This window comes from Sminthopsis crassicaudata, chromosome 6 (assembly GCF_048593235.1).
Source record: "Sminthopsis crassicaudata isolate SCR6 chromosome 6, ASM4859323v1, whole genome shotgun sequence".
Lineage (NCBI taxonomy): Eukaryota > Metazoa > Chordata > Mammalia > Dasyuromorphia > Dasyuridae > Sminthopsis > Sminthopsis crassicaudata.
The window spans coordinates 68,849,063-68,875,923 of record NC_133622.1 but is presented as its reverse complement, the minus strand read 5'-3'; the positions used below and the strand labels follow the sequence as shown (position 1 = coordinate 68,875,923).

The 26,861-nt window shown below is 36.4% G+C and overlaps 1 protein-coding gene and 1 pseudogene across 1 annotated transcript in view; both read left to right on the top strand.

Moving 5' to 3' along the window:
• The first annotated feature begins 946 nt into the window (after window positions 1-946).
• TBC1D9 (TBC1 domain family member 9) overlaps window positions 947-26,861 on the top strand; it is a 118,259-nt gene continuing 92,344 nt past the window's right edge. Inside the window, exon 1 of the mRNA XM_074275706.1 lies at window positions 947-1,487. Coding sequence (XP_074131807.1) covers window positions 1,358-1,487 — 130 coding nt within the window. The 5' untranslated portion in view covers window positions 947-1,357. The remainder of the gene's footprint in view (window positions 1,488-26,861) is intronic.
• On the top strand, window positions 15,814-15,959 carry LOC141548118 (U1 spliceosomal RNA; annotated as a pseudogene).

Here is a 26,861-nt window from a genome sequence, read left to right as displayed (position 1 = left end):
AGGGGTGTTTGCTGTATTGAATTAAAAGGTGGCTTGAGGAGAGGGAGGGAAATTAGCTACAGGATTACCGCGGACAGCCTCTGACATCTAAGGGGAGTTTCCAGTGTGTTTTTAATTTATTGCTTTTTTAAATGCATCTACGGCTTTGGATTTTGCCCGGTCTCCCTGAAAGACCGCAGTGCCCTAAGTCCAAGATGAAAGGCTGTAGCCAGGAACGTGTCTCATCTTTTGGGCCACTTCCAAATTCCCATGTTGCACTCCTAGAGCAGCCAGGTCGAGGAAAGAAGTGATGTAATGCTTTTAGCTTGGGCCACTTTAACGAGCCTGGAACGGGGAAGGGAGGGGTTAATGGGGATGACAAGCCGAGCGCGTGACCGGCCCCTTGGGGTTCGGTAAACAAAAACAGTGACTTTGACGGGGAAGGATCTTCTGGGTACCCAGGCGCGCACCCCTCGCAGGGGCTGGAACCTCGAAATACATTTCCTGGGGAGAGGAGGTGGCGCTGTCTCCTTAGGGGATACTCCTTAAAGGGCCCGGCTCGTTCGCCGCATCCCAGCCGCCGGAGTAGGATGGGCGTGGGGCTGCGTGCTCGCCACGCCGGGGCCCGGAGGCAGCCCCAGCCGGCGGACTGCGGGAGCGGCGCTCGGCCCCCGCGGACGGCGTGAGAGGCACGGGAGCCGTTCTCCCGGCATGGTGAGCTCGCGGCTGGCTGCGGATGAGGGGCTTTGCGTGGTTTATCCCGCGGAGAGCCGGAGCGTCTCGTTGGGGGAGCCGGGAGCCGAGCCGTGCCGGGAGCCCCGGAGGGGAGCGCTGGGCCCCGGAGGGGAGCGCTCCGACTTGGAGTCCGCGAGCGAAAATGCAGCCAGAAGTGTGGGGCCGCTGGCCTGCTGCCTGCCTCTGAGGGGCGGGAGGGGAGACCGCCGGGGGGACGCCTCAGCTCTCTAAACTGCCCCCGCCCCCCGGCCTGGGAGCGAGCGCCGGGGAAAACGGACTCCTTCCTCCTCTCGAGCTGTCACTGCCCTGCCTGGTTCAGTCGGAGAGGTCCGCAGCCCGGCTCGGCTGCGGATCCGGATCCCGATCCCGGCGCTGCGGCCGCAATCACTTCCTCCTCCACCTCCTCCTCCTCTTTCGCCTCCTCCTCCTCCTCCTCCCGCGGCTGCTCCTCCTTCTTTTCTTCCTCCAGCTGCCGCTGCCGCTGCTTCCAGTCTGGAAGGGCTCTGAGGAGTCTCGGCGGCTGGAGCCCTGCGGGGAGGTGGGCTTCGAGGACCGCGGAGGAGCGGAGCGCGCTGGGTGCGTGCATGCTCTGAGGCACAGCCCGCACCCGTGCGCCCTTTGTGTGTCCGAGGGGCCCGGGAGCATGTGGCTGAACCCGGAGGAGGTGCTGCTGGCGAACGCCCTGTGGATTGCGGAGAGAGCCAACCCTTATTTCATCCTGCAGAGGAGGAAGGGCCACGGAGGAGATGGAGGCGGTGGCGGGGGACTGGCTGGTAAGGCAGGGACTAGACTGGCCGGGATCCATGGCGGGGGGAGGGGGAGAGGGGAGCCAGGGGAAGTGAGCCACCTGCTCTTCGGCGTTGGACTAGCGGCCGCAGATGCCCAGTCCCAGGGGCCCTCCGCGCCTCACAGGTTGGCTAACCTTGGTGCATTGAGGGAGGGCGCTGCGAAGCGGAACATCCTTTATTTATTTATTTTTATCTTCTCCGGGTATTCTGTCCCATGCCCATCAGGCGCCCCAAATGTGGGGGATGTTGCCCAGGATGACAAGTGGTTTGGATAAAGTATTCGCCCTTATGCCTTGAACGCAGCGCTTCCGATGAGAAATCCCCCACCGGCTCGTATCCGGGGGGAGACAGATTGACACGGTTAGGGTTCACCCTCGTTCTAGGTAACAACAGCAGCAGGCATCAAAAGCCCTTTTGTTTCCAGGGGAAAGGAAGAGCTAGAAAGGAACTGATGTGGTCATTTCCTACTACGGCACCACAGCACTGTAGGAAACTCTGGGCTGAGAGGTGAAAAAGAGGGAAGGAATCTTTAGTTTCCTTAAACCGACTTTCTTAAGCAAAGAAACAAAAAGCCTTATCTGAGTTTAGCTACTTAAGGATGTCCTTAGAATCTTCCTAACTCATTCGTTTGCCTGGCAAGCTACTCTAAGTAGTTGGAGATGCTCCTGAAACGTTATCGAATTGAGCATTAAAGTGGTCACTGAGAAACTAGCTCCTAAGGGTAGAAACGCGATTGTAGGAACATCCTAGCAGCCTGGAAGCCGTATGGTATTCTCCTTTTCTCGACACTTTGAGATTTTAAAAAGATGGACTCAGTAGTAGACATTCTGCTGGTTTAACTAGGAAAGAATACATTAGAGTAATCAACTTTGGCCACGTCTGAGTTCACAATACTGGCATCCTTCCAGTTGGTGATTTCAGGAACTTGATTGGATCATGACATTTGAGAGCCGAAAGGGAGCTTCGAAATGATCTAACTCCTTTTTTTCTGTAGAAAAAGTGGGGAAGTGGTTTGTTGAAGGTCAGTTAATAAATAGCAGAGTCTGAACTTGAGCCTCAAAGCCAGTGTTTTGATTACCTTGATTTAAGATCTTAGTTTCAGCTTGTTCTTTTATGATGATTGTGCTGCTCTCTGGTGATTTGTTGGGCTGTTTTGGTGTTGTGTCCTACCCTTGTTTCCCTCAAGTCATCCAAGGTGTGAGTGATGTAATTTGTGGTCCATAGGTATATGGGCATGGTTCTCAAACTATGGCCCACTGAGGACGTTTATGCTGCCCGAAGGGTTATGGCAAATGGGCTGAGGGGCGGAGACAGAATGTGAGTTTTTGTTTTTAATGTAGTCTGGCCTCCAACAGTTTGAGGGACAGTGAACTGAACCCTTATTTAAAAAGTTTGAAGACCACTGAGAGGTTAATTTCTTCCCCAGGCTCACATAACTAATATATGTTAAGGCAGAATCTTCCTTTCACTGAGACCAGCCTTGCTTTGCCATCTTGCCTGATTGTAGAATATGCATACTTTTTAAACAGATAGATTAAAAAGCACACACATATGTGTGTGTGTGTGTGTATCTATGTATACACATTTATATTGCCAAATTCTCCTTACCACTCCTCCCCATTGAGAAGGCAAGAAATGTGATACCCATTACATATATGAAGTCATGCAAAACCTATTTCTTCCTTAACCACATTCATATGTTTTTTTAAAAAAGATTAAAGGATCCTAGGCCCTCATGGGCTTGTAAGGCTTGTAAGGCTCATAAGGCTTGTGTTAACTGTGTCTGTAAGTGTAAATCATTTTTTGTGCAAATTTTCTTTTGTACTTTTCCAGCAAGGTATGGAATATTGGGGGGCTTCCACAGCTCTGTGGTTCTTCCCTGACATCCTGGCCCCATGGTAGTTTCACAGTCTGCTTCTTAGAGCATGTCTGATTCAATGCATTCATGGGTATCTAGTTCTGCAAGTATTGAATGTCCTAGCCAAAGTCTGGTAGGTACTAGAGAAGAGATGCTTTACAACAGAGGTAAACCCAAAAGTGTATTTTCTATCTAGAACTGTAATCTCAACACTATATGTGTGTGTATGTATATTTATACATATATACATATATATATGTATATATATACATATATATATATGTACATACATACATACACACACACACACACACACACACATATAAAAGCAAGAATCCTTAAATGTAGTATCCTGGCTGGTATATTCACATGTATTCTGTCCATGTTGGGTACAGAACCCCAATTTTTTCTTTTAATTTTTTATTATAATCCCATTGGATTAATAATAATGACATATCAATTATGTTATATATCACATCATGTTAATATACAATATATAATATGATATGTGTAATATATAATATATTAATAATTTGCTACTTATAAAACACTTCAGATAATAAGTATTTACTATTTACCTGCCATGTGTTAAATACTATACTTAATCACAGGAATAAAAGTATGAAGCAATCCCTAATTAAAAGGAGTTGGAGAAGTTCATGTAAAATATAAATACAGCATAAAGATAAACTTAATAAGTGCATATGTAGGCAAAGTAGTTAAATATAACGAATCAGTCAAACATTTATTAAACACTGCTATGAGCAGGAACTATGCTGTGTGCTAAGGATACCAAAAGAAGCAAAAGACCGTACCCTGCTCTCAAGGAATTCATAATGATCCAGGATAGTTTGGAAGGATCTGCACTAGCAATTCAAAAGGCTTCATGTAGAAAATAGTAGCCAGGTGGTGCAGTGGATAGAGCACCAACCTTGAATTCAGGAGGACCTGAGTTCAAATGTGATCTCAGACACTTAACACTTCCTAGCTGTGTGACCCTGGGCAAGTCACTTAACCCCAGCGGGGGGGGGGGGGGGGTGGGGGGTGGGGGGGGGGAGAATAGTGTGTGAGCTGCCAGTAAAAGGAAAAGAGAGACCTGAGCTGAGGTTAAGATGGAAGAACTCTTAAGCACTGGAGGATGGCCAATCCAAAAACAGGGACACAGGGAGCCTAGCTGGAGGAACCAGAGAGAAAAGCATTTTGGCAGGATCTCATTTTATCTTCACAGATAACTCTTTAACCTAAATAGTGCAAGTCTGATTATCCCCATTTTAACTGAGAGGAAACCAAGACTGAGTGACCTTCTCCAAGATCACAGGACCAGCAGGTGATGGAACTCAGGGTTCATTCCTTATTGTGGGGACTACTATACCATAATGCTGCTACACATTATGGAGGGCTTTCTCTCTACCCACCATGGGCAGCTTATTTTTTTTCCAGATGATATTTGGAAAATCATACTTTTTTTTTTTTTTTAATTAGGAAGAAATTGCAACAACTGTAATTCTTCTGCCTCTATCATAGAAACCCAGTTCTGCCCCTCCTTTCCCCTTTTCTTAACAAACTATGCTTGGAATTAGCAGAGGTAGAAAAATTGCCTGATGAGAGATTTACAACTGTTGTGTATGTTGAATGGAGGGAGTATCATTTGATATTTTCTTTTTTTTTTTTTTATTGATGTGTGTCTATATTTTGTGATCAAAAACTCATTTTTTAAGGATGATCTAAATTTACAGTATCAATTTTGGAATTGATAATAAATAAACTGTAAATTTAAGTACCTTTTTACCTGAACATTTCATGGCACTTCATAAAATACAAGGTCTAAATGAAGGCATGGAAAGGCATTTTAAATGCCAAACACTATGCTGAGTGCTGAGGATACAGAAAGAAAAATCTGCTCTCAAGCCCACATTGTAACTAGGAGAGCCAGCAACAACAACAACATAGTAATAGCACTTACATGGCTTTAAAGTTTGCAAAAAGCTTTACAAATATTATTTCATTTTTATCCTCACAATTTTATTTTGAGATGTAGGTTGTTATTCCCTCCCCCCCCAATTTTATAGATGAACAAACTGAGATAGACAGAGATTAAAAGGTTACAATCACATGGCTAATAAGCTTCTGAGGCAGGATTTGAATTCCAAGCTTCTTGATTCCAGATCCAACACTTCATATAATCTGCCACTTGTTAAATTATAAAATTGTAAACTTCTTGAGATCAGAGATTGTCTTTTGTCTCTTTTTGTATCCCTATAGTTTAGCAATGTGTATAGCACATGTTGTGGACACTAAATAAATGTTTATTGATTGATTTGACACCTGCCTAGAAAGTCCTAAAGGTTCAGCAGGATGGTAAATGACAAAGGTCAGAGGTCCTTGGGTTACATCAATAAGGCAGATAATAATGTCAGGAGTCTGTTAAGACAGAAATAGTAAGACCCAGAGGACTTTAGGAGAGAGTTGTAAGGAAAATGTTAAGACCTGGTGCTCCTCCATTTCACTCAAAGGAAGAGAGTTGGTAGCTTCCATAATCATCAAAAGTCATATGAGCCAACAGAACTAGGATGGATTCTGTACAGACCAGGGAAAGGGAGGAAAGGGTGAAAGTACAAAGTCAAGAGGACCAAGTGCTTATAGACCCAAGCTTATTTTGAGGAAGATGACGGTATCATTTTCTTTTCTTTTTACAAATTTTTTTTATTATAAACTTTTTATATATAAAACATATGCATGGGTAATTTTTCAACATTGACCCTTGCAAAACATTCTGTTCCAAATTTTCTCCTCCTTCCCACCCTCCCCTAGAGGGCAGGCAGTCCCATACATGTTAAATATGTTAAAGTATATGTTAAATATAACATATGTATACATATTTATACAGTTAGTGATGGTGACTTCCAGTAAGAACCATTGAGTAATCTCAGATTTCTCTGGACACCAGGACTAATGCATGATCAGAGTTTAATATGGAATTGCATGAAATGCTGAACTAGCTAAGTTTCAGGAAACTATAAATTTCCAATGTAAAGTCCTTGTACCCATATAGCAATAGCAGTAGGTGATCCTGCACAATTAATTCAAAAAGACTTCATGTAGAAAATGGTACCTCAATCCAAATCAGTTCCAATTGATCTGTAATGAACAGAACCAGCTACACCCAGAGAAAGAACACTGGGAATGAGTGTGGACCACAACATAGCATTTGCACTCTTTCTGTTATTGTTTGCTTGCATTTTTGTTTTTCTACTCAGGTTATTTTTACCTTCTTTCTAAATCTGATCTTTCTTGTGCAGTAAGCTAACTGTATAAATATGTATACATATGTTATATTTAACATATACTTTAACATATTTAACATGTATGGGGCTGCCTGCCCTCTAGGGGAGGGTGGGAAGGAGGAGAAAATTTGGAACAGAATGTTTTGCAAGGGTCAATGTTGAAAAATTACCCATGCATATATTTTATATATAAAAAGTTTATAATAAAAAAAAATTTGTAAAAAGAAAAGAAAATGATACCTAAGCTTCAAGTGAAAAGAAAAAAGGGCCATGGCCTAAGGTTAAAAAAGAAGGATTCCAGCACTGGAGGATGGCCTTAATAATAATAGTATAGTAGAATGGGTGTTAGCCTCAATCAGAAGAGCTAAATTTGAATTCTTGTGGCCTGGGTATGGAGCTAACTTTCCTTAACTTGTATTACTCTGTGGCCATTGGTCTAGAAAATTAAAAAGTTCCTTCCAGTTCAAAATATGTGGTCCTAAAAGTAGAAAGGAATTTATTTGTTTTCTACAATGAAGAGAGGACTTTTCACAGATTAGGAATCTGTGTTTTAAAGACCCAAAATAAATCCATCCCAGCATTGATAGGTATCTTATTTAATGTCATCTTTCCTTTTGAGATACTCTCTTTTTCCCAGTTCCATCTAGAAGAAAGAAATCCTATCTACCTATTGAACAATTAGCAAGACTGACAAATATCTATCATTCTTTCCTTTCCTGAGTGGATTTGTTTAGACCTTAAACATCAAGTGAGAAGATAATGCTGGCAAAGTATTGAGTATTGTTTAAAAAGAAAGGCAAGGTTTGTTTCTACTTCCAAACAGTCCAAATTGGGGAGAAGGAAGGAAGGAAGCAAAATGAAGCCAGATTTGGAGATTGAATGATTAAAGCACAGATTTAGAACAGAAAGGCTACTTACCCATTACTTTAACATAATCAGCAAGTCCTTGGGGATGCTAGAAACAATTGCAAGGGGATTGGACCTGGTTTCTTTTGTCCTGTTCTCTCCAAGCATTTTACATCTCTTGCAATGACATCTTCTATTCCACAGTGTTTGATATCTAATAATCTGTCAAGTGAGGATGTTATACTAGATTAGAGTTATTAATCTGGAGATGTTTCAACTTGTTTAAATTTTTTTCATAACTCTATTTCAGTATAATTCTTTTTCTTCATGATTCTATTTTTGATGTTATTTTATTCATTTAAAACCATTTCTGAAAAGGGGTCCATAGGCTTCACTTAATTCCCAAAAGGGGTTCACAACAGAAGCCCTAACCAAAATTTGTGTATCTTATAAGTTTGCTCTTTCTTCATAGCTCTGCTACCAATAGGAATCATAGAGAGGAACTGCACTACCTTTTAGATTACTTATCAAATTGGGCTTCTAGTTCTGTTTCAGAATCATGCAGAAAGCCTACAACTTAGTCTGATTATTGACTCAGATTCCAAACCTAACTTTTTAAGTTGCTCATTTTTCCCTCTGAAATTCCCTCATTTTCCCTTCAAATAGAAACAAGTTTATAAATGTCTTTCCAATGTTAACTCGGTCCACAAAAGTGTATTTCAAAGAATTTTTGGCATTGGAAAGATCCTCAACCTGAACTGAACTCTCTTCTTCAATTGCCTTAACATGGGGTTAAGCATATTTAACATGCATTGGACTACCTGTCATCTAGGGGAAGATGTGGGGGGAAAGGAAGAGAAAAGTTGGGACAGAAGGTTTTGCAAGGGTCAATATTGAAAAACTACCCATGCTTATGTTTTGTAAATAAAAAGCTATAATTTAAAAAAGAGAGAGAGAGAGAGAATGGGGGCAAAAATCTCTAGTGAGGTTAAGATCTCTAGTGAGAGGGAACGACTTTTAGAATGACTATTGTTCTTCAGGTTCAGCCAGTCTGTATAGTTCACACTATTGGGCAAGTGACCTCTTAGCCCTCATCATAATCCTTTAGACACATGAAGACAGGTGTATTCTACAATTCTTACTCCTTCCTCCCCCTAAAAGTCCTCTCTTTTTGATTAAACATCCACAGCTCAATGATTTTTTTACTTCAAAGTTTCTTATACTGTGGGTCATGAGCCCATATCAGATCATGTAATTGAATGTGGAAGTCACAAAATTAAGATTTATATTTAGTAAATGTTTGATTTGTATACCTACTTTATAGACCTATATACCCAAGGTCATGTAAAAATTTCTCAGGCACAAAGGAGTCACGAGTGGAAAAAGTTTAATCCTATTTAATCCTCTGCCCTACTGAAATAATAATAACAATAATATGTTAAGACTTAGATCCAAGGCAATCCTAATAAACTTTGGATAGAAAATGCCATCTGCATCCAAAGAGAGAACTATGAAGAATGAATGTAAATCAACACATGCTATATTCACTTTTCTTTTTCTTTTATTTTTTTCTATCATGGCTTTTTTCCTTTTGTTCTGATTTTTCTCTTCCAACATGATTCATAAGAAAATGTGTTTTTTAAAAATAAAATGAATGTACATGTATAATGAGAAATTTAAAAAACAAGTTAACACTTATTTACCTCTTTATAGTGTATAAAGTATTTCATATATATCAGTTCATTTAATACTCACAACCCTGAGTAGGTGCTATTCTTGTCCCCATCAAGAAGCTGAGACTGATCAAGGGTTAAATCACTTGCCCAAGATCATATTTTTACCTAGTAAATTTTAGAGGCAGGACTCAAAATCTGGTCTGTGTCCCAAGACTAGTATCTATCCCCAGAGTTAGTTACCTTAACTTGTTCTTAATAATAGTAAGCATTTTAAATATCTCATTTGATGCTTATTACAATCTTATGAAGGGGGTGCTATTATTATTATTATCCCCATTTTACAGATGTGGAAATTAGGGGTAAAGGAGGTTAGGTTACTCATTCAGGTCTAGCTGAGACAGAATTTGAATTCTTCCTGACTCCAGGTCCAGTATCCTATTCATTGGTACCGCCTAGCCTCTGGGAGAGAGCTCAGGTGATCAGGCTAAGTTAAGATGAAGCTAAAATTTAGCATCAGCAGTACTGGTCCAAGACTGGAGTCCTGGGAGCAATAAAAGAAAAAGAAAGAAGAGCAAGAAAATCACTCTCTAATTTCAAGGCTTAGAGCCTTTTCCAAGCTAGTTTTGAAATAAATGAGATTTTTGATATCCTCCCTCTTCCTTTCTCCAGGTCTGTATCTATGCTATCTAACCCCCTCCCCCACTATGTGTTATCTATCTAAGTTCATTCTACCCCAAAAAGTCTGAAGTAAGGTTGAGGACTTTAGGTACAACAGGTATAGCTCTTTGGAGTCAGAAATGCCTTAAGTTTAATTCCAGCCTTAGATACTGACTTACTGCCTGACTCTGGAGAAATCATTTAACTTCTATTTCTTCATCTACAAAATGGGGATCATAATAGCACTTTCAGAGATTGTTCTAAGGATCAAATAAGATTTTATGGTACTTAGCAGGTGCTTAATAAATATTTTCTCCCTTTTTCCCTTCTTACTCCCATTCTTTCAGCACAGTTAATTTCATCCTGTCTTTAAAGCACAGTCTAAGTAAATTTACCCTATTCTATGAAAGACTGATATATAACACTCCCAGAAGTATTTATATTTTTAAACAATATACTTGTTCCCCCTAGTGAATCTCCAGCTAGTGAACTTTTTAAATAAGAAAGGGAAAAAATATTGAGTCAATGCTAGCGAATATTTTGCTCTGCCAGCCCCTAATTGTGAGGGAGTCTTGCCTGAGTCACTTCCCCCAATCTGTTTGTGCTTTTTATAACTTTTTTCCCCAAGTCTGCTGTACCCATGAATTAACTGAAAGCTGGAAGTGTGGTTACAAAGCAGGAGGCGGCTTCTAGTATGGTATATGTCTTGTTATTCAGGTGTTCAAGTTGTGTAATTTCCCTCTCTAGTGATTTGCCATTTCCCTTTCTAGTTCATTTTACAGAGGAGGAAACTGAGGTTATTATTAAGTGATTCCTTTAGGGTCACACAACTAGTAAGAGTCTGAAGCCAGATTTGAACTCAGGAAGGTGAGTGTGCCCAACTCCAGGCCCACTCTATCCACCTGGCTGCTTCACAGGTCTGTGTGGTTTGAATGAAACTTGAAAGATCTGGGTTGAATTTCCAGACTTTGCTGCTAAATTACCTGCTGCTAATTTCCCTCTTTGGGCCTTTTTGGATTCCATCTTTAAACCAAGTGATCCCTGGGACCTTGACCACCCAAGTCTTTGTAGAGCAGCTCCACCCCGGTCTCCCTTTTAGTTTTCCTTTCTGCAAATAAATGTAATTCTGTAAGCTCAGGAAGAGTATAACCTTTCATTTAGGTGTTCTATAGGCCTCTCACTTTTGCTTTGCTTTCCATTACAGTTCCCCATTGCTGTTTATCAGATTTGCAAGGCCATGAATTGGGTTGCTAGTTTGGAGGTTCATTCTCTCTCTGCTCCCCTCTTCTGAATCATTGTGTTCAGTTAGTTAAAGTGCTCAGGCTAAAACTCTAGGCTTGAATGCTTGGATCTGACTGTTTTCATGGAGAATCTGTTAACTCAAGAAATTTCCAAGCTGACTGAGCTTAGTAAGCTCCATGGAAGGTAAATATCATGAATCACTTTAACATTTCTCTTATTACTTTGATATTTTTGAGGATTATTACTGTTATAGTAACATGAGACTATACCATTGGCTGTTTAACACTTTTAACCTCAGCTAATCTTTAGTTTACTTAACTTGTAAATTCTGTTTTATATTGTTTACAATCTGTCAGAAGGCCACCATTAACAGAATAAACATTCTATAAATCAAGTATGTTTGAATTCTCAAGGATTCTCAATTGTATCTAAGAGTCAAGCTCCTTTCCTCACATTCAAGTGGAAATAACTCTGATCAAGCAAAACTTAAAATAAACTTACTTTCAGAGTTTGAAATTAAACTTTAATTAAACAGGAGGATTTGGGAATTTTTTTTCATTGTCCTATCCTATCTAGCTAAGGATATTAATGTAGGCTATCAAACTGATCTTCTGGTCCTGGATCAAGAAAAAACTATGCCTCGACAAGCTCTGTATCTTAATTTTGAATGGAAAAAATAGAGAACCCATATTCATGTAATAGATTTAGAAAATTTGACTGAGTTCTCAATCCCATAAGTATCCTATTCAGTGATGCAGATTGCAACCCATTTGGATGGACCTATCCTGCAGGACTTGCATACCCTTTCATAAATTGTTTCAATTCATGAAACAGGTATGTTCTACAGGTCATTTAAAGCAAATCATCTCTTTAATATACCTTCAAACTTACTTATTCTCTAGACTAGAAATTCTTAATCATTTTTGTGTCATGGATCCTATGGGGACTCTTTTTGGGTTTTAATGCATAAAATAAAATACATAGGATTACAAAGGAAGCCAAATATATTGAAATACAGGTGTCAAAATTTATTTTAAAAAACAGTCTCATGGATATCAGGTTGAGAACTTTTGCTCCAGATAAATTTTAAATTAATACATAAGTTTGTAGCTATAAATTATAATACATAATTGTATAATTATATGATCATTATATAATTTTATAATACATCATAATCATTAATATGATTATATTAATGAATGATGTTTTTCTTGCTATCTTAAACCTAGGAAAATGTGTTAATTCTATAAAAATCATGTTATTTTCATGATCTTTTTAATGACTTTAATTCTTGCACACTTTCAAGTTAAGTAGATTTTTGTTTTTGTTTTGTTCTAGACATCTTTTTGTTAATAATGTCAGGAACTTACCATTATCCATCCCATCCTGAACATGAATATCAGAAACTTCATAAAGTTTTCTATGTAGTATTTAAAACTTTCATGTTTTGCTAACAGTTTAATTCTAAGGCACTGTGGTAAAATAGAAAAAGAGCTGATCTAGAAAACCTAGATCAAGATTCATGACTAGCTTCTGAAACACTGGCTACATGACCCTGAGAAAGTATGTCTCTGGTACTCTAGGCAACCCTCTTAAGACTATAAGTTGTAGAGAAGGTTTTGACCTGCATTGGTCAAGGGAATTTACTCACCTGAATCTCTCTATACCTATTTAATCACAGGTCTAGAGCTTATCTCTTCCTTAATTTAGTTCAGACCTATGATATAAATAATAATTTGTTTTTATATTTAGAAATGATTGATAATTTTTTTTCTTCAAAGTTGATTTGGCTTTCGAGTCTACCAGCCATAAGGCATAGTTTAACAATATTATTAATGATAAAATAACTTACCAATATATAGTACTTCAAAGGACTATCACTGCAACAACACATGAAAGAAGGTAGGATAAGTATTATTGGATCCATTGCATAGATGTAGAAACAAGATCAGGGAGTTTATGAGTTTCCAGATTCCAAATCCAGAGTTCATAAATCCATAGAATTTAGCTGATAAGAACCTTAAAGAGATGATAAAGAATTTAGGACAAGAACAGTTTCATTTTTGTCTTTGTGTGACAAGAACCAGAACAGAGTAGGGGTGTGATTGATGTTTTCTTAAATATAATTGGATTATCCAGTCCAACTCCTTCAATCTATAAACAAGAAACTGGGGTCTATACCACTTAAGTAATTGACCCAAGCTGCCGCAGATAAATCTCAGGCCTCTTAGCACCAAATATAGTGAAACAAGATTCTGTCAGTACACCCATTTTCTTTGGTCCATCGGGGAACTAATTTAATTTTGTCCTAAGACTCAAAAATAGAGTATAAAATGTGGAGTTGTTCTCTGTTGTTCCAAAAAGTTTACTTTTTAGATGGAGTTTATAAATTGCTTCTTTTTAGATTAAAAAGTAAAGCAAGGCCATATATAAAAATGAAAAATTATTGTCTGAGCTTTCTGTTCTCAGTATTTTATTCTGAGGAAACGTTATCAGTTCACAGAAAGGGAGTGTCTGTTTAGGAAAAATTTAGTACTTATAGGACAGCCTCCTTGGGGAAATACACCTTTTGAAAGAATCCTTTATATTTCTTTCCAAGCATAATATTTGTGTTTGAGAGTTTCTGTCCTCAATCTGAGGAAATTTATGCTGGCAGAAGTTTCTTAATTCTAAGTAATTCAATACTTTTTTCTTCTATTCTTTATTGTATTTTCAATGAAACAGACTAAGCTTTTTTTTTTTTTTTTTAAACTAATCATCCTGCATCTGTAATTGTGCTGGGCAGAAAGTTTCAGATTAAGGCACATCTTCTTCAGGGAGCAGACTTTGATTCTCCTATCTCACTCCTTAAAAAGACTTCATCCTTTGCAGTAATTTTAGAAACATTGTCTCTCAAATAATATTGAAATTCTAATGTAATAGAAAGGGTTTTCTAGGTAATTTCTCTTGGAAAAGAGCAACTTCAAAAATCACACAGCTTGACAAACTAACTTTTTTTTCCCAAATATTTTATTGATGTTTTTTGTCTTTATTTCAACATTTTTCCTATCTCTCTACACACCCTCCTCTCTACATTCCCTCCCTCTCCCACACAAAAGAAAAGGAGATTATAGGTGTCATTCTCTTATCTATAAACTTAAGGAGTTGGACTGGATGAATCAATTAAATTCAAGAAGCCTTGATTATACACCCACTATATTGTAGATACTTGACACAGAAAGATAAAAATGAGTTTCTGCTCTCAGATAAGCCTCAAACAGAAATTTTGTTTTCAATTCATACAATATTCTATTTTAGTAGCTCCCTACCTCTCTGCTGTATGAGACAAGATATGTCTTGTCTCTGAGATCTCCAAAAACTTCAATGAATTTTATCTGTCTTCCTTTTTATGATTTTTTCTTTATTTATACTGTTGTAATCATTTAGTATATCTTTCTGTTGATTCTTCATGTTTTGTCTTGCATCAATTTATTCAAATCATTTTATGTTTCTCTGAGTTCTTCATTCATAATTTCTTACTGTACAATAATGTTATGTTGATATGTTATAATTTTACAGCCATACCCTAATCAAATATCTCCCTGTTTCCCTAGTGCCTATTAACATGCCTGTGACTTCCCCATCCTTACAAAGCTCTAGCATGATTCATCTATCCCTGTTAGTTTTTATCCTGTATCTTTCTTTCCTTTGGGGGATTTCCTCAAGAAACTCCTTGAAAAATGTGTCTATAATAGGTGCCAGGAGGCCAATTATTAATAATATTTATAAACAAATGACATCTTGCATATTAATGAAGCTTCTTACAGTCTCTCACTTGATCTTTACAACTGTGTGAGAACGACAGATGTAACCATAACAAGACAGCACGTTATCCCATTTCATGGAAATGAAAGAGGCAGGGAATAAGCATTTTTAAAGGCCTACTATGTGCCTGGTACTGTGCTAAGAACTTTATTAATCTTATCTTATTTAATCTCTATGATAAACCTAGAAATTTGATACTATATTTATGCCCACTTTTCACTTAGGAAAACTGAAGCAGGCAGAGGTTTCTTAAGTGACTTTACCAAGATGACAAAGTTGGGAGTTGTCTGAGACTGGATTTGAATTCAGGTTTTCCTGACTCCAGGACCAGAGCTGTATCCATTGAGTTGTCTGGCTGCATCCTTGATGAGAAAAATGGGACTCATGACTTACCCAACGTCACATAGCAACAGAAACTTAGATTTTAGTCTAGTGATAACATGTTAATGATGATACATAGTATAAAGACAGCTTTTTTTTTTTTAAGAGAGAAAATGTAATGCCTTATTTTCAAGGCATTTTTCAAAATATATTTTCAAAATAGCACAAAATAAGAAATAAATGTTGTACTTGTTCAGTGATCTGTGATTTCATTAATACAGTTCCTCCCCAGTGATAAAGCAAACAGTTCATATAAAAATGCCATTTCCTGTCCATGTCTTCTGATAAATCTTCCAGGTGAAGCCCTCCTAATTTTTTAACATTACTCCTTAGATCTTATCTTTGTTCTTCATATGACCATTTGTTTCCCTCTTACTATATAATTAACTTAGCTCCTTTCCCTATACATCATATTGATGATTGACAAATCCTTAATTTTTTGACCCTTTCCATTTTTGTAGTCTATAAAAATAAAGTATACACACACACACACACACACACACACACACACACACACATACACACACAAACATACACACACACAGAGACAAAACCTTCATTTCATGCTTACCTGGCCGGGGTAATTCCATGATCACAAAGGTAGTTTCCCCAGGGTAAGAATTACCCATTACACTTCTGTTTCCCTAAATTCAGGAAACTTAACTGCATAATTTGTGATAGTGAGGGTCTGCATTTGTGCTCTCCCCTGATAAAAAGATAAAATAAAATTTTCATTTTCAGATATATCCCTTACCTATTTCTTATACCAGAGGACTGCCCCTTGTAACAAACTGGGGAGGGGGGGAAGCAATTTAGTACATCCCCTGAGTTTCCCCTCACCTATACAAAAAAGGAGGAGAGATTACATTTTCTGATTTTTTTTTTTTTCAGAGATAATCTTGGTCATCATATTTACTCAGTGTTTAGTTTCACTTTTATTCTTTCTCTTTACATTTTTCGTTGTTGTTGTTATTTCTCTAGTGCTACTTAATTCACTTTATATCATTTTTATGTCCTTCCAGGCTTCTCTGGGCTCCTTGTATTCACTGTTTCTTTATAATGCAGTGATATTTCCCTATATTCATGTAACATAATTTATTTAGCCCTTCTTTAATCAATGAGCACCTGCTTTGTTTCCAGTTCTTGCTGCTACTATTAAAAAAAAAAAATGTTTCCATGAATAATTTTATATAGAAACTTTTCTTAAAATATCATGTAGGAAAGCTTGCCTGTTCTGTTCTTATTTTCATTAAGACTCATTTATAAAGCTTCAGCCTCAAAAATGTCACCTTTGGCACAGTCCTTTTCTGTGTATACTTAATCTAATCCAGTTCACTTCCCATATCATTTTGCTTTATATTTCCTTATATAGCACATCAGAGAATGCAATTTTTTTAATTTTAGGGAGGCAGTCAGGGTTAAGTGACTTTCCCAAGATCACCCAGCTAATAAATATCTGAGGCTACATTTGAACTCAGGTTCTCCTGACTGCAGGGCCAGTGGAGACTGTAATTTTAGATCTGCATGATGGCTCTACATGTCATAATTTTTAAAAAATTTTAAAGTGTTCACAAAACTTTTCCTATCTTTAATCTCTTTTCCTTCTCCTAGTTTCAACTGTAAATATTTGGTTCAATTGGTTCCAATGGCAACAACTAGTTTTATGAAATTCTTGATGTTCAGTTATTTGTTGGGTCTGACTCTTTGCAACCCCTTTTAGGAGGAGGTCATTTCCTCCTCCAGCTCATTTCACAAATTAAAAAACTGTGGCAAACAGCTAACTTGTCCAGAGTCACACAGCTAGGAAGTGTCTGAGGTCAGATTTGAACTCAGATTTTCTTCGACTTCAAGCCTGGCACTATTCACTATTCTATTTCTTAATTACCTTAATTACCTATCCTCCTCTCTAACAATTTGCATTTTGCAAATAGATTTATATTATAGATTTGGCTGTTATATCAAATGCTGTATCTTTCTACTTGTCAAAGAGAATAAATATTTGCTGGCTTTGGTATCTTTGGGTTCATTTGTCCTGTTGGGATGATTGTTTATCGGCATTAAACTTGGATAAGAAATTAGTGTTTTTGATATTTTTCCTTGTCCATTGCCCATTTTTTAGTACCAGTAGCTTTTTAAGATAGATCAAGTTCATTGTACACCATTTTTATCATTTTTAAAAATAATTTGTATTGATTTTGATTTTAACAAGTCGATCTGTTTTAGCAAATCAATTTCAAATTCAAAATAATTCAAAAGCTTGCTATTAGATAAAGCATACTTTTAATTGCCAGTAAAGCCTATGTCTTACCAAGGAGAAACTGATTTCTATAAACACATTTAAGAATACTATATAATGCTCCTTGTGCTTAAAGCTGAAGGCTCTCTTCTGAATTCTGTTTTGAGTGATTGTAAAGAGTCATTTAACAATGATTCAGGCCAATTCCAATAGTCTTATGATGAAGAAAGCCACCTGCACCCAGAGAGAGGAAAATGGAAATTGAATGTTTACCAAAACATAGTAATTTCAATCTTTTTGGTGTTGTTTGCTTGCGTTTTGTTTTCTTTCTCATTTTTTTTTCCTTTTTGATCTGATTTTTTTGTGCAGTATGATATTTATGGAAATATGTATAGAAAAATTGCACATGTTTAACATATTGGATCACTTGCCATCTAGAGAGGGGTAGGGGGAAAGAGAGGGGAAAAAATTAGAACAAAAGATTTTGTAAAGGTGAATATTGAAAATTATCCATGTATATATTTTGAAAATAAAAAGCTTTAGTTAAAAAAAAAAAAAAAAAAAAAAAAAAAAAAAAAAAAAAAAAGAATCATCTAACAAAGTGTCTATTGTTCCTGCCAGATGGCCTGTGAGAATTTGGACTTAAAAGTAAATTAATGATGTAAGAAACTTTATATGCCCTTGAGATCCACCCATTAATTTTGCAGATAAGAAAATTGCCAAAGTCTATATAGCTAGGTAGTGTTGGTGCTGAATGAGATATCTGGGCAGAGCAGTGTTTGACTCTCACTTCAGGTTGTCTTTTCACTTCAAACTGTAGTCCCTCCTTGCCATCTCCAAAGAAGATTTTCTCCAGGGGAATAAGAAAAATCTTATGTTTATGAGTACCTGATTCTGAATAACTAAAACAGGAAATAGTGGCCTGGATATATGTGTGTGTGTGTATGTATATATGTATATATTTAATTTTAATAGTATTTATTTTTCCAGATACATGTAAAGATAGTTTTCAACATTCATTTTTGTAAGACTTTGTGTTTCAAATTTCTCTCCCTTCCTTATCTCTCTTGCTCCCCAAGACTGCAAGCAATCTTATATAAGTTAAATATGTGCAGTTCTTTAGAACATATTTCATGTGTCAATTGTACAAGAAAAATTAGACCAAAAAGCATGAGAAAAAAAAAAAACCACAAAAACAAAGTGAAAATACTATGCTTCAATCCAAATTTGATCTCCATAGTTCTCTCTCCAGATTTAGATGGCACTTTCCATCCCAAGTCTATTGGAATTGAGTGCCCTATATTTTTCAAATTTTGGATTTTGAAAATATCTAGTAGCTATTTAAGAGAAGAAATTGCATCAGAGACATTCTATGCAGAATATATGTCATTGTTATAAATTGTTAGGCTCATCTTGAGCTGTGTGTTGTAATGGAAAAATCTTTGGAATTGGAGTCAGAGAGTAGCCACATTCTACTTATGTGATTTTTTTCTCAGTAGGTCACTTATTTTCTCTGAGCAGCAGTTTTCTCATCTGTAAAATAAAAAGTTGGATTACATAGCCTCACCTCTAATTTCTGGCTCTTTGGGTTTTTTTCTCTTTATGATCCATGCTCCCAAAAAGCTTTACTTCCTAAGGCAAATCTTCCTGATTCTAACATTGTCTCTCTCCTCAGATTATGTTGTATTTACTTTTTCTTTGTATATTCTCCTAGGAAAAGTAAATTTGTTGAGAGCTGGGACTCCTTTCTGTATTCTGTCCCCAGTCCTAAGCAAAGTGCCTTTCACATATTAGATACTTAACAAATATAAGTGAAATAGAAAGGAAACATTTCTTTATGTTTTATTATATTTTGACTTTTATTGTATTTTATCATTTTTTAAATTCAATTTTATTTCGGTTCCAGATTCTCCCTTCCCTCATCTCCTCCCACACACATTGAGAAAATAAGAAATGCAATCATTGTAGGAATGTAGTCATGCAAAACAAATTTCTGCTATAGCCATAGCCATTCTAGCAAAGAAAGCAAGAAAAGGAGAAAGAAATGCTTTCAATCTGAATTCTGAGTCTTTCAGTTCTTTCCCTGAAGGTAGATAGCAATTTTTTTCATCATAAGCCCTTTGAAATTGTTGGTCCTTGTATTAAGTGTTTAATTTCATAACTTTATAGTTTAACTTTATAATATTGCTGTCACTGTATAAATTGTTCTCCGGTTCTACTCATTTTATATTAATTCCAAATAATCTTTCCAGGTTTTCCTGAAACCATCCTCAAAGAAGGCATTTACATTCCAGTTAGCAGATATTCCTTAGCTTCATGTGAATGCCAGTTATATAACAATAACTCTCCAAAATATCTCCAAAAAGCCTTCCTCATTCAGATAATACACTAAAAAGTTCTAGTCTCAGGATAGTGATGAAAGAGCATTTGCAACTTGAGACAAGCCTTGTGTGTACCTTCATCTGGATTAGTTGATGAGCATGAGAATTGCATTCATTGGAGGTAAGATATTAAAAGGAGAGTTAGACTAAGTGACTGTTTATTCCTTGACCAGGACCAGTTTTCATTTCTCTTCAGTTCCAGTGAGTGAGAAATAGTACAATAATAAGAAAAAACAACTTTGAAAGATTTTGGAACACTCTAAGCCCTTGCTCTGCAGGAACCAAAGGAGTATAAGGAAGGACAAGCTGTTTGGATGTTGGAAGTGACAGGGATGTTTGTTCCTCCGTTATTGCTGTATTTTCAAAGTAAATACTCCTTTGTAAGAAAAAAAACAACAACAACAACAACTTAAAGACTTTGATTCAATAGAGTGGTCAATTGTGACTTCATCAGATTGATAATGTATGTATGACTTCTACTTTTTGGTGGAGATGAAATGAACTAGTTCTGAGAAATGAGATAGAGCCAGTGGGTTGATTTGTTTTGGGAGGTTCCATTATCAGGTTGGGGAAGAAAGGAAAGAATTGATGAGGACAAATAGGAATTCAAAGGAAAGAGAAAAGAGGGAAGGGAGTGTATTAAAACATTGAAAAGAAAAGTGAGCAAAAAAACTAAAAGAGAAAGTTCAGAAGGGCCTGTAGATAACAAAAGTAGTTTTGTTTCTATGATGTTAAATTTCATATGCACTTTTAAAAACTCCCAACTGGGTAACAGAAGTTCACAGTTTCATAAGCAGTCCTCCTTTCTGAAAATTCTCTGTGTACTGAGATATTCAAATGTTGGGATGAACATTTTAATAAAAAGAGGAACTATAGAAAACACATTAAAAATAAGAACTGATTACTATGATGCATTTGGGGATTTAGGTTGTAGAAAATAGGGGTGAAAAAACCTAGTTCTTCATTTCCTAGAACCAATGGTCCAGTGTTGTTACAAAGATAAAATAAAATGATACTTTTAAACCTTAGAGAGCTACATAAGTATCATAATCATCACCATCATTATCTCCATCTCCCTAAGGTCCCCTTCTCTTAGTGGAAGTGACTTTGCATTCTTGAAGACAAGCCCTGTGTGGCCCTACCAAGTTGGACCCTATATGTTTGGTGACCATTATAGCTTAGTTTAGAGAACCTCTTCCCCAGAAGGTTGGCCACCAAATAGTTAACTTTTTTAGCCACCATAAATCATGAAACTACGAAGAAGTTATGGTCAGTCTGTGATGGAAATATTCATCCTAGGAAAGTTTCATGAGCTAAAATTTTAAGTGTAAATAGACTTTAGAGTCTTGAGACTGAGTAGTTGCTGTCCCAGGTACCCTATCTCTGAGTGTGATCTGGGAGGTAATCTTAGGGGGAGGGAAGGTTTATAATGGACTAATGTCTGGACTAATATAATGGATTCTAAACAAATTAACAGCATGGTATAGAGAAATTAGAATTAGAATCAGAAAACTGGTATTCAAATTCTGGCTCTATTATTTCTTTTTCATAGTATCTATCTCCCATGGTTGTTGTGAAGATAAAATGAGATAATATGTATAAACATTAAAGATCTATGTAATGTTACATAATTATCAATCATTATCACCATTTTGTGAATGACCTAGAAGGAATGATTACATTTTCTCAGCTTAGCTTTCCAGTGGAATGTATATTTTTTAAGAGCAGAGGGTATCTTGAGCACACAAAGCAGATACTTAATCACTGTTTGTTGAGTTGAAGTGTGTGTGAAATTAGAATATTGATACTACCATGACCTGAGTGTCTGGGGATTTTGTGAGGAATACACTTTCTAAAGCCTAAAGGATTATATGTGTGTATTACTGTATTGCCATGATTGCATCAAAAAGAGGGAAAGTTTCCAACTTATTAAAAGCTTCAATTTAGCTCTGTGGAGCAGCCAAGTTTGAACCATGAAGTGTAAATAATTCCCCACATAATTCAGAGATTACCCGAATTTGTGAGAGGTAATTCTGTTTCTCCTCATAACAGCATTGAATTCTTTGGATTGGATAGCAGCCAACATTCCTGACCAATGTCAGACTGGGTATCTTAATTTGTAGAACAGAAAGAATTTTTGAAAAGGGTGTACCCAGTGACCTTTGTAATCCTTGCACTCTGCTTATTTCTGTTTATAGCTCTGAATTCCAGATTAACATTAAACATGTAGAATCTTATTCTTTTATTTTTGGTTTTGGATGCCAGCCACTAATCAGAGTGACTCCCTATATTTCATCTAAAGATGCACTTTTAAAAATAGATACATGTGGATTGCAATCTTTCTTCTTCTCCAATTATAGCTTTTTTTTGGAACATTGAGTGTGGAAAAAGATTATAATTATAAGGGGATTATATTGCTTTCTGGACCTTTGGCAAGAATGTTTAAACATGTGTTCTAAAAGAAGTTAACATTTTTTTAAAAAGGTTGCTAACCAAGCATCAAGTTTGCAATAATCTGTGAGCTGAAATAATTGTTTTACATGTAATAATTAAAACTGTTTGTATGTAATCATAGACTTCTGGAATCCTAAAATGCCAGAGACTATAAAGACAATTTATGGGTTCTTTCTCATCTTGCTGAAACATGAAGTCCACCATATATGTTCCAACACCATCCCTAACAAGAAGTTGATCTACCCTCTATTCCAATATCTACAATAAAAAGGGATTTTAAGGGACAGCCATTTTATTTTTAACCAGCTCTAATTGCTAACCTCAGCTAACGTAACTATTATTGTAACTTGTACCCATTGGTCTTCCTCTTGCTAGTCTAAAAGCCAATAGTCTAATCCTTTTGTTGCTAAGCTCTCTTAATCAATAAAAATGCAAAATAAAATTGGAAAACCCTACAAGTAATTGAAGATGATGAGCATGTTTTCCCCAAACCTTTTCTTCTTCATGCTAAATACTCCCAGAGCATCATTAACATTTCCTCAGATTGTTCAGTTCAGTTGTTTCATTTGAATCTGACTCTTTCTGGCTCCATTTGGAGTTTTCTTGGTAAAAATACTGGAGTGGTTTGCCATTTCCTTCTCAAATTCATTTTACAGATAAAAATAGCAAGCAGGGTTAAGTAACTTATTCAGGGTTACACAACTAGTAAGTATCTAGAGCTAGATTCATAAAGATGAGTTTTCCTAATTCCAGACCTTGTACTCTATCCACTGTGGCAGCTACCTGCCTTCTCAGATAACTTGTGGTACAGTAATTTGAAACTATGCCCAAAGGGCTGTAAAACTATGAACTCTTTGACCCAGGGATACTTCTACTAGGTCTGTATTCCAGAGAGATCATAAAAAATGGAAAAAGACCCACATATACAAAAAATATTTTTAGCAGCTCTCTTTGGAATTGGAAATTGAAGAGATGCTCATCAATTGGGGAGTAGTAGTATATGAATGTAATGGAATACTATTTTTCTTTAAGAAAAGATGAGCAGGCAGATTTCAGAAAAATCCAGAAGGACTTATGAACTGATGCTGAATGAAGTGAGCAAAACCAGAAGAACATTGTACATACTAACATAGCAGTATGCAAAGATCAACTTTGATTTTGCTTTTCTCAGCAATACAATGATCTAAGACAATTCTGAAAGACATATGATGGAAAATGCTGTCCACATCTAGAGAAAGAACTATGGAGTCTGAATCCAGATTGAAACATAATATTGTTTTTTTACTTTTTTTGTTGTTTTATCATTTTTGTGGTTTCCCTCTTTTATTGATTCTTCTTTTACAGCATGACTAATGTGGAAAATTTTTTTTAATTGCTGTGAGCCAAGTCAGAAGACTTGTATTTTTTTTCCCCAGATTTGAAATGTTTTTGTCATGTGATGGTTGCTTAAATGGAATCAGTTCTACTCATCTATAAAATGGGAGCAGAATTGTGCTACTCACCTTTGAGTTGTGACTAAGGGGGCAATAAAGATATGAAATGTTGTGATTAATCTATTCCCCTTACCATGTCAGGCCCCTTCCTTTTAATGCACTATTGATGGGCAGCAGTTCTTTTAAAATATGGCATCCTGAACATGCATTCCTAAAAATTAAAAACAAAATAAAACAAAAAAAAAAAAAATAGGGCTTATAAGGGAAATGGAAATAGGGAGACAACACTAAAAAACTTCATCTGTGACAGTTAAAACAAATTAATAAAAATGATAGCACAATTTAGATATGTTAAATAGTTAAGAAATAATAAATAGTACGGTAAATAATTATATAGTAATCAAAACCTTGGACATTCTATTGGATAATTTGATTTGGAAGTCAAATTGAGTTTGAGCAAGAAGGCAGAACCTCTCTTGAGGGACAGCAGCAGGGAACTAGACCTCAGGTCAAAGGTGAGGGAAAAAGGAAGGAATGAACAGCCCATAGCTACTATTGCACTAGAAGAGATATCATAAATATCACGATACTTGAGCTTGACAAAGACCTAATGTCTGATCAAGCAAATGGGTGTCTGAAGCCATGCAGCTAGTGAGTAATTGTAAAGTGATACCATTTTCTGTATTCTTTTATGGTTTCTTGACAAGGAAAAGCAAATGCAAAATTTGCATTATGTTCAAATCATTTGGTAACTAATCAGGTTCAGAGAACAAGTGTTAGAACAGAATTGACTTTACTCTTAAATAGATTGAATCAGTATAGAATACAGTGGATCAAATATGTCCCTTGTTTTGGACATTGTTTCTGTCACTATATCTGCAGAGTTCAATAGCCTTTCCATTCATGCTGAGCTGAGCTCACATTCCCATAAAACCCCCAAATCTATCTAATTCTGTAGGAAGAGATCACTACTTGATGATGACTTCCTACAGCTATCTCTAAGAGATGAAGCAATATAGAATCAGGGCAAATATCTATAATCATTGGCTTTAGAATTGGAAAGGATAAATAAAATTATCTAACTACTTATTCCCAGTGAATAAGATGCCATTTTTTTTTCCTTTGTAAAAAGTTTCTGTGATGATAGTGTCACTTTTCCCCTCCTATTTCACAAAACATTTTCCTAAGATAGATAAAAGTATGTGTTTGTTTTTAGCAAGGATGGGCCTTGCTCAGTTCCCATTTATGGTTTTGAATACACATTAAAGCAGAGCCTTAAATACTTAATAGCTAGTATTTCTATAATACTTTTAAGACTTGTAATTATTTCATTTGACCCTCACAATAAAACTCTGTGTTTTAAGGTATGTGCTTTCATCTCCATTTTACAAATCTACATTTACAAATGAAGATGAATCCACAGGCAGTACTTTCTTGAGATCATATTGATAGTATTGGATCTGGCCTGCTATCCATTCAGCAATGGTTGAATGAAATAAAATGGAACTTATCCTTTCAGACAAGCTGAATATTCTGTACTTTTAAAGAAACATTTGGAATTTGAAAGAAAATATTTGAAAATAATGTGGTTTTTCAAGGATGAATGTTGAAAACTATCTTTGCATATATTTTGAAAATAAAAAGCTATTATTAAAAAAAAGGAAATAATGTGGTAGAAATTCACTTAGTGTCTTCCTTTATACCTTTTGCTACACTTGGATAATCAGAGCTAAAAGGCCCCATAGAGTCCAATAATCTTATCTGATTTAGTTATTTTTCACCACTTGTTTTAGTTTTAATTTATTATTTATTTAAACTTTTTTTCCTTTATAAATTTTAGCTTGTTTTCCTTCTTTCTTTCCCTTCCTCACCCACTAATAAGGCAAACAATATGTGAATTACAATGTGAAAGCATGCAAAACATTTGCATATTAGCCATTTTTGCAAGAAAATAAGAAAATTATACTTCAATTTTGCATTCAATTCATCAGCTCTCTCTCTGGAAAAAATTTTATCAGGAATACTTTGCAATTGTCTTGGATCGTTGTATTGATCTTTTGATCATTATTAGAGCGTAGCTGTTACTGTATATAATGATTTTATGGTTTTTCTCACTTCATTTTGCATCAATTCATATAGATCTTGCCATATTTTCCTGAAACCGCTCCCTCATCATTTCACTTAACATAATAGTACTCCATCACAATCATATGTGGAAACTTATTTAGCCATTGAAGAACACTCCTTCAATTTCCAATTCTTGTTACACATAAAATAGCTGCTAATTTTCTTTTTAATTTTTAACATATAGATTTTTTTCCTTTGATTTCCAACTTCCTGTTCATAACTTTTGACCCTTTGTCACTTGGGGGATAGCCCTTATTTTTATAAATTTGACTCAATTGCCTATATATTTGAGAAATGAAGCCTTAATCAGAGAAACTTGCTATAAAATGTTTGATATTACTTACTTCAACATGGTACACAATGTAGATTCCCTATTGTCTCTTTTAACTAGGTCTATTTTTGCTTTTGCTTTGTCTGAGATCGTGATTATTACTCCTACATTTTTTACTTCATTTGAGGCATAATAGATTCTGTTCCAACCCTTTAACTGTGTGTCTTTCTGTTTTAAGTATGTCTGTTATACACAACATATTGTTGGAATCTGGATTCTAATTCATTCTGCTTCTGTTTTATGGATGAGCGCATCTCATTCATATTCATGGTAGTGATGACAGTGAATTTCCTTCCATCCTATTTTCCTCTATTTGTCCTCTCTCTTTTTATCCTCTCCTCTAAAGACCATTTTGTTTTCTTCATTACTATCTCTCTTAATCCACCTTACCTTTTATTTCTCCTCTTCCCTATTATTTCCTTCCCCTCCTATTTCTGTATTAGATAAGATAGAGTTCTATATCCAACTGAGCATGTATATATCTCTTTCTTTGGTAATTCCGGGAGAGTGAAGTTCAGGCATTGTCCCCACCTCTAGATTTTTCCCTTTGCTATAAAAGTTCTTCTTTACATAACTTTTCTATGAGAGAAAATTTTCCCCGTTCTAGCTTTCCCTTTCCCCTTCTTCCAGTGTATTCCTCTTTCTCACC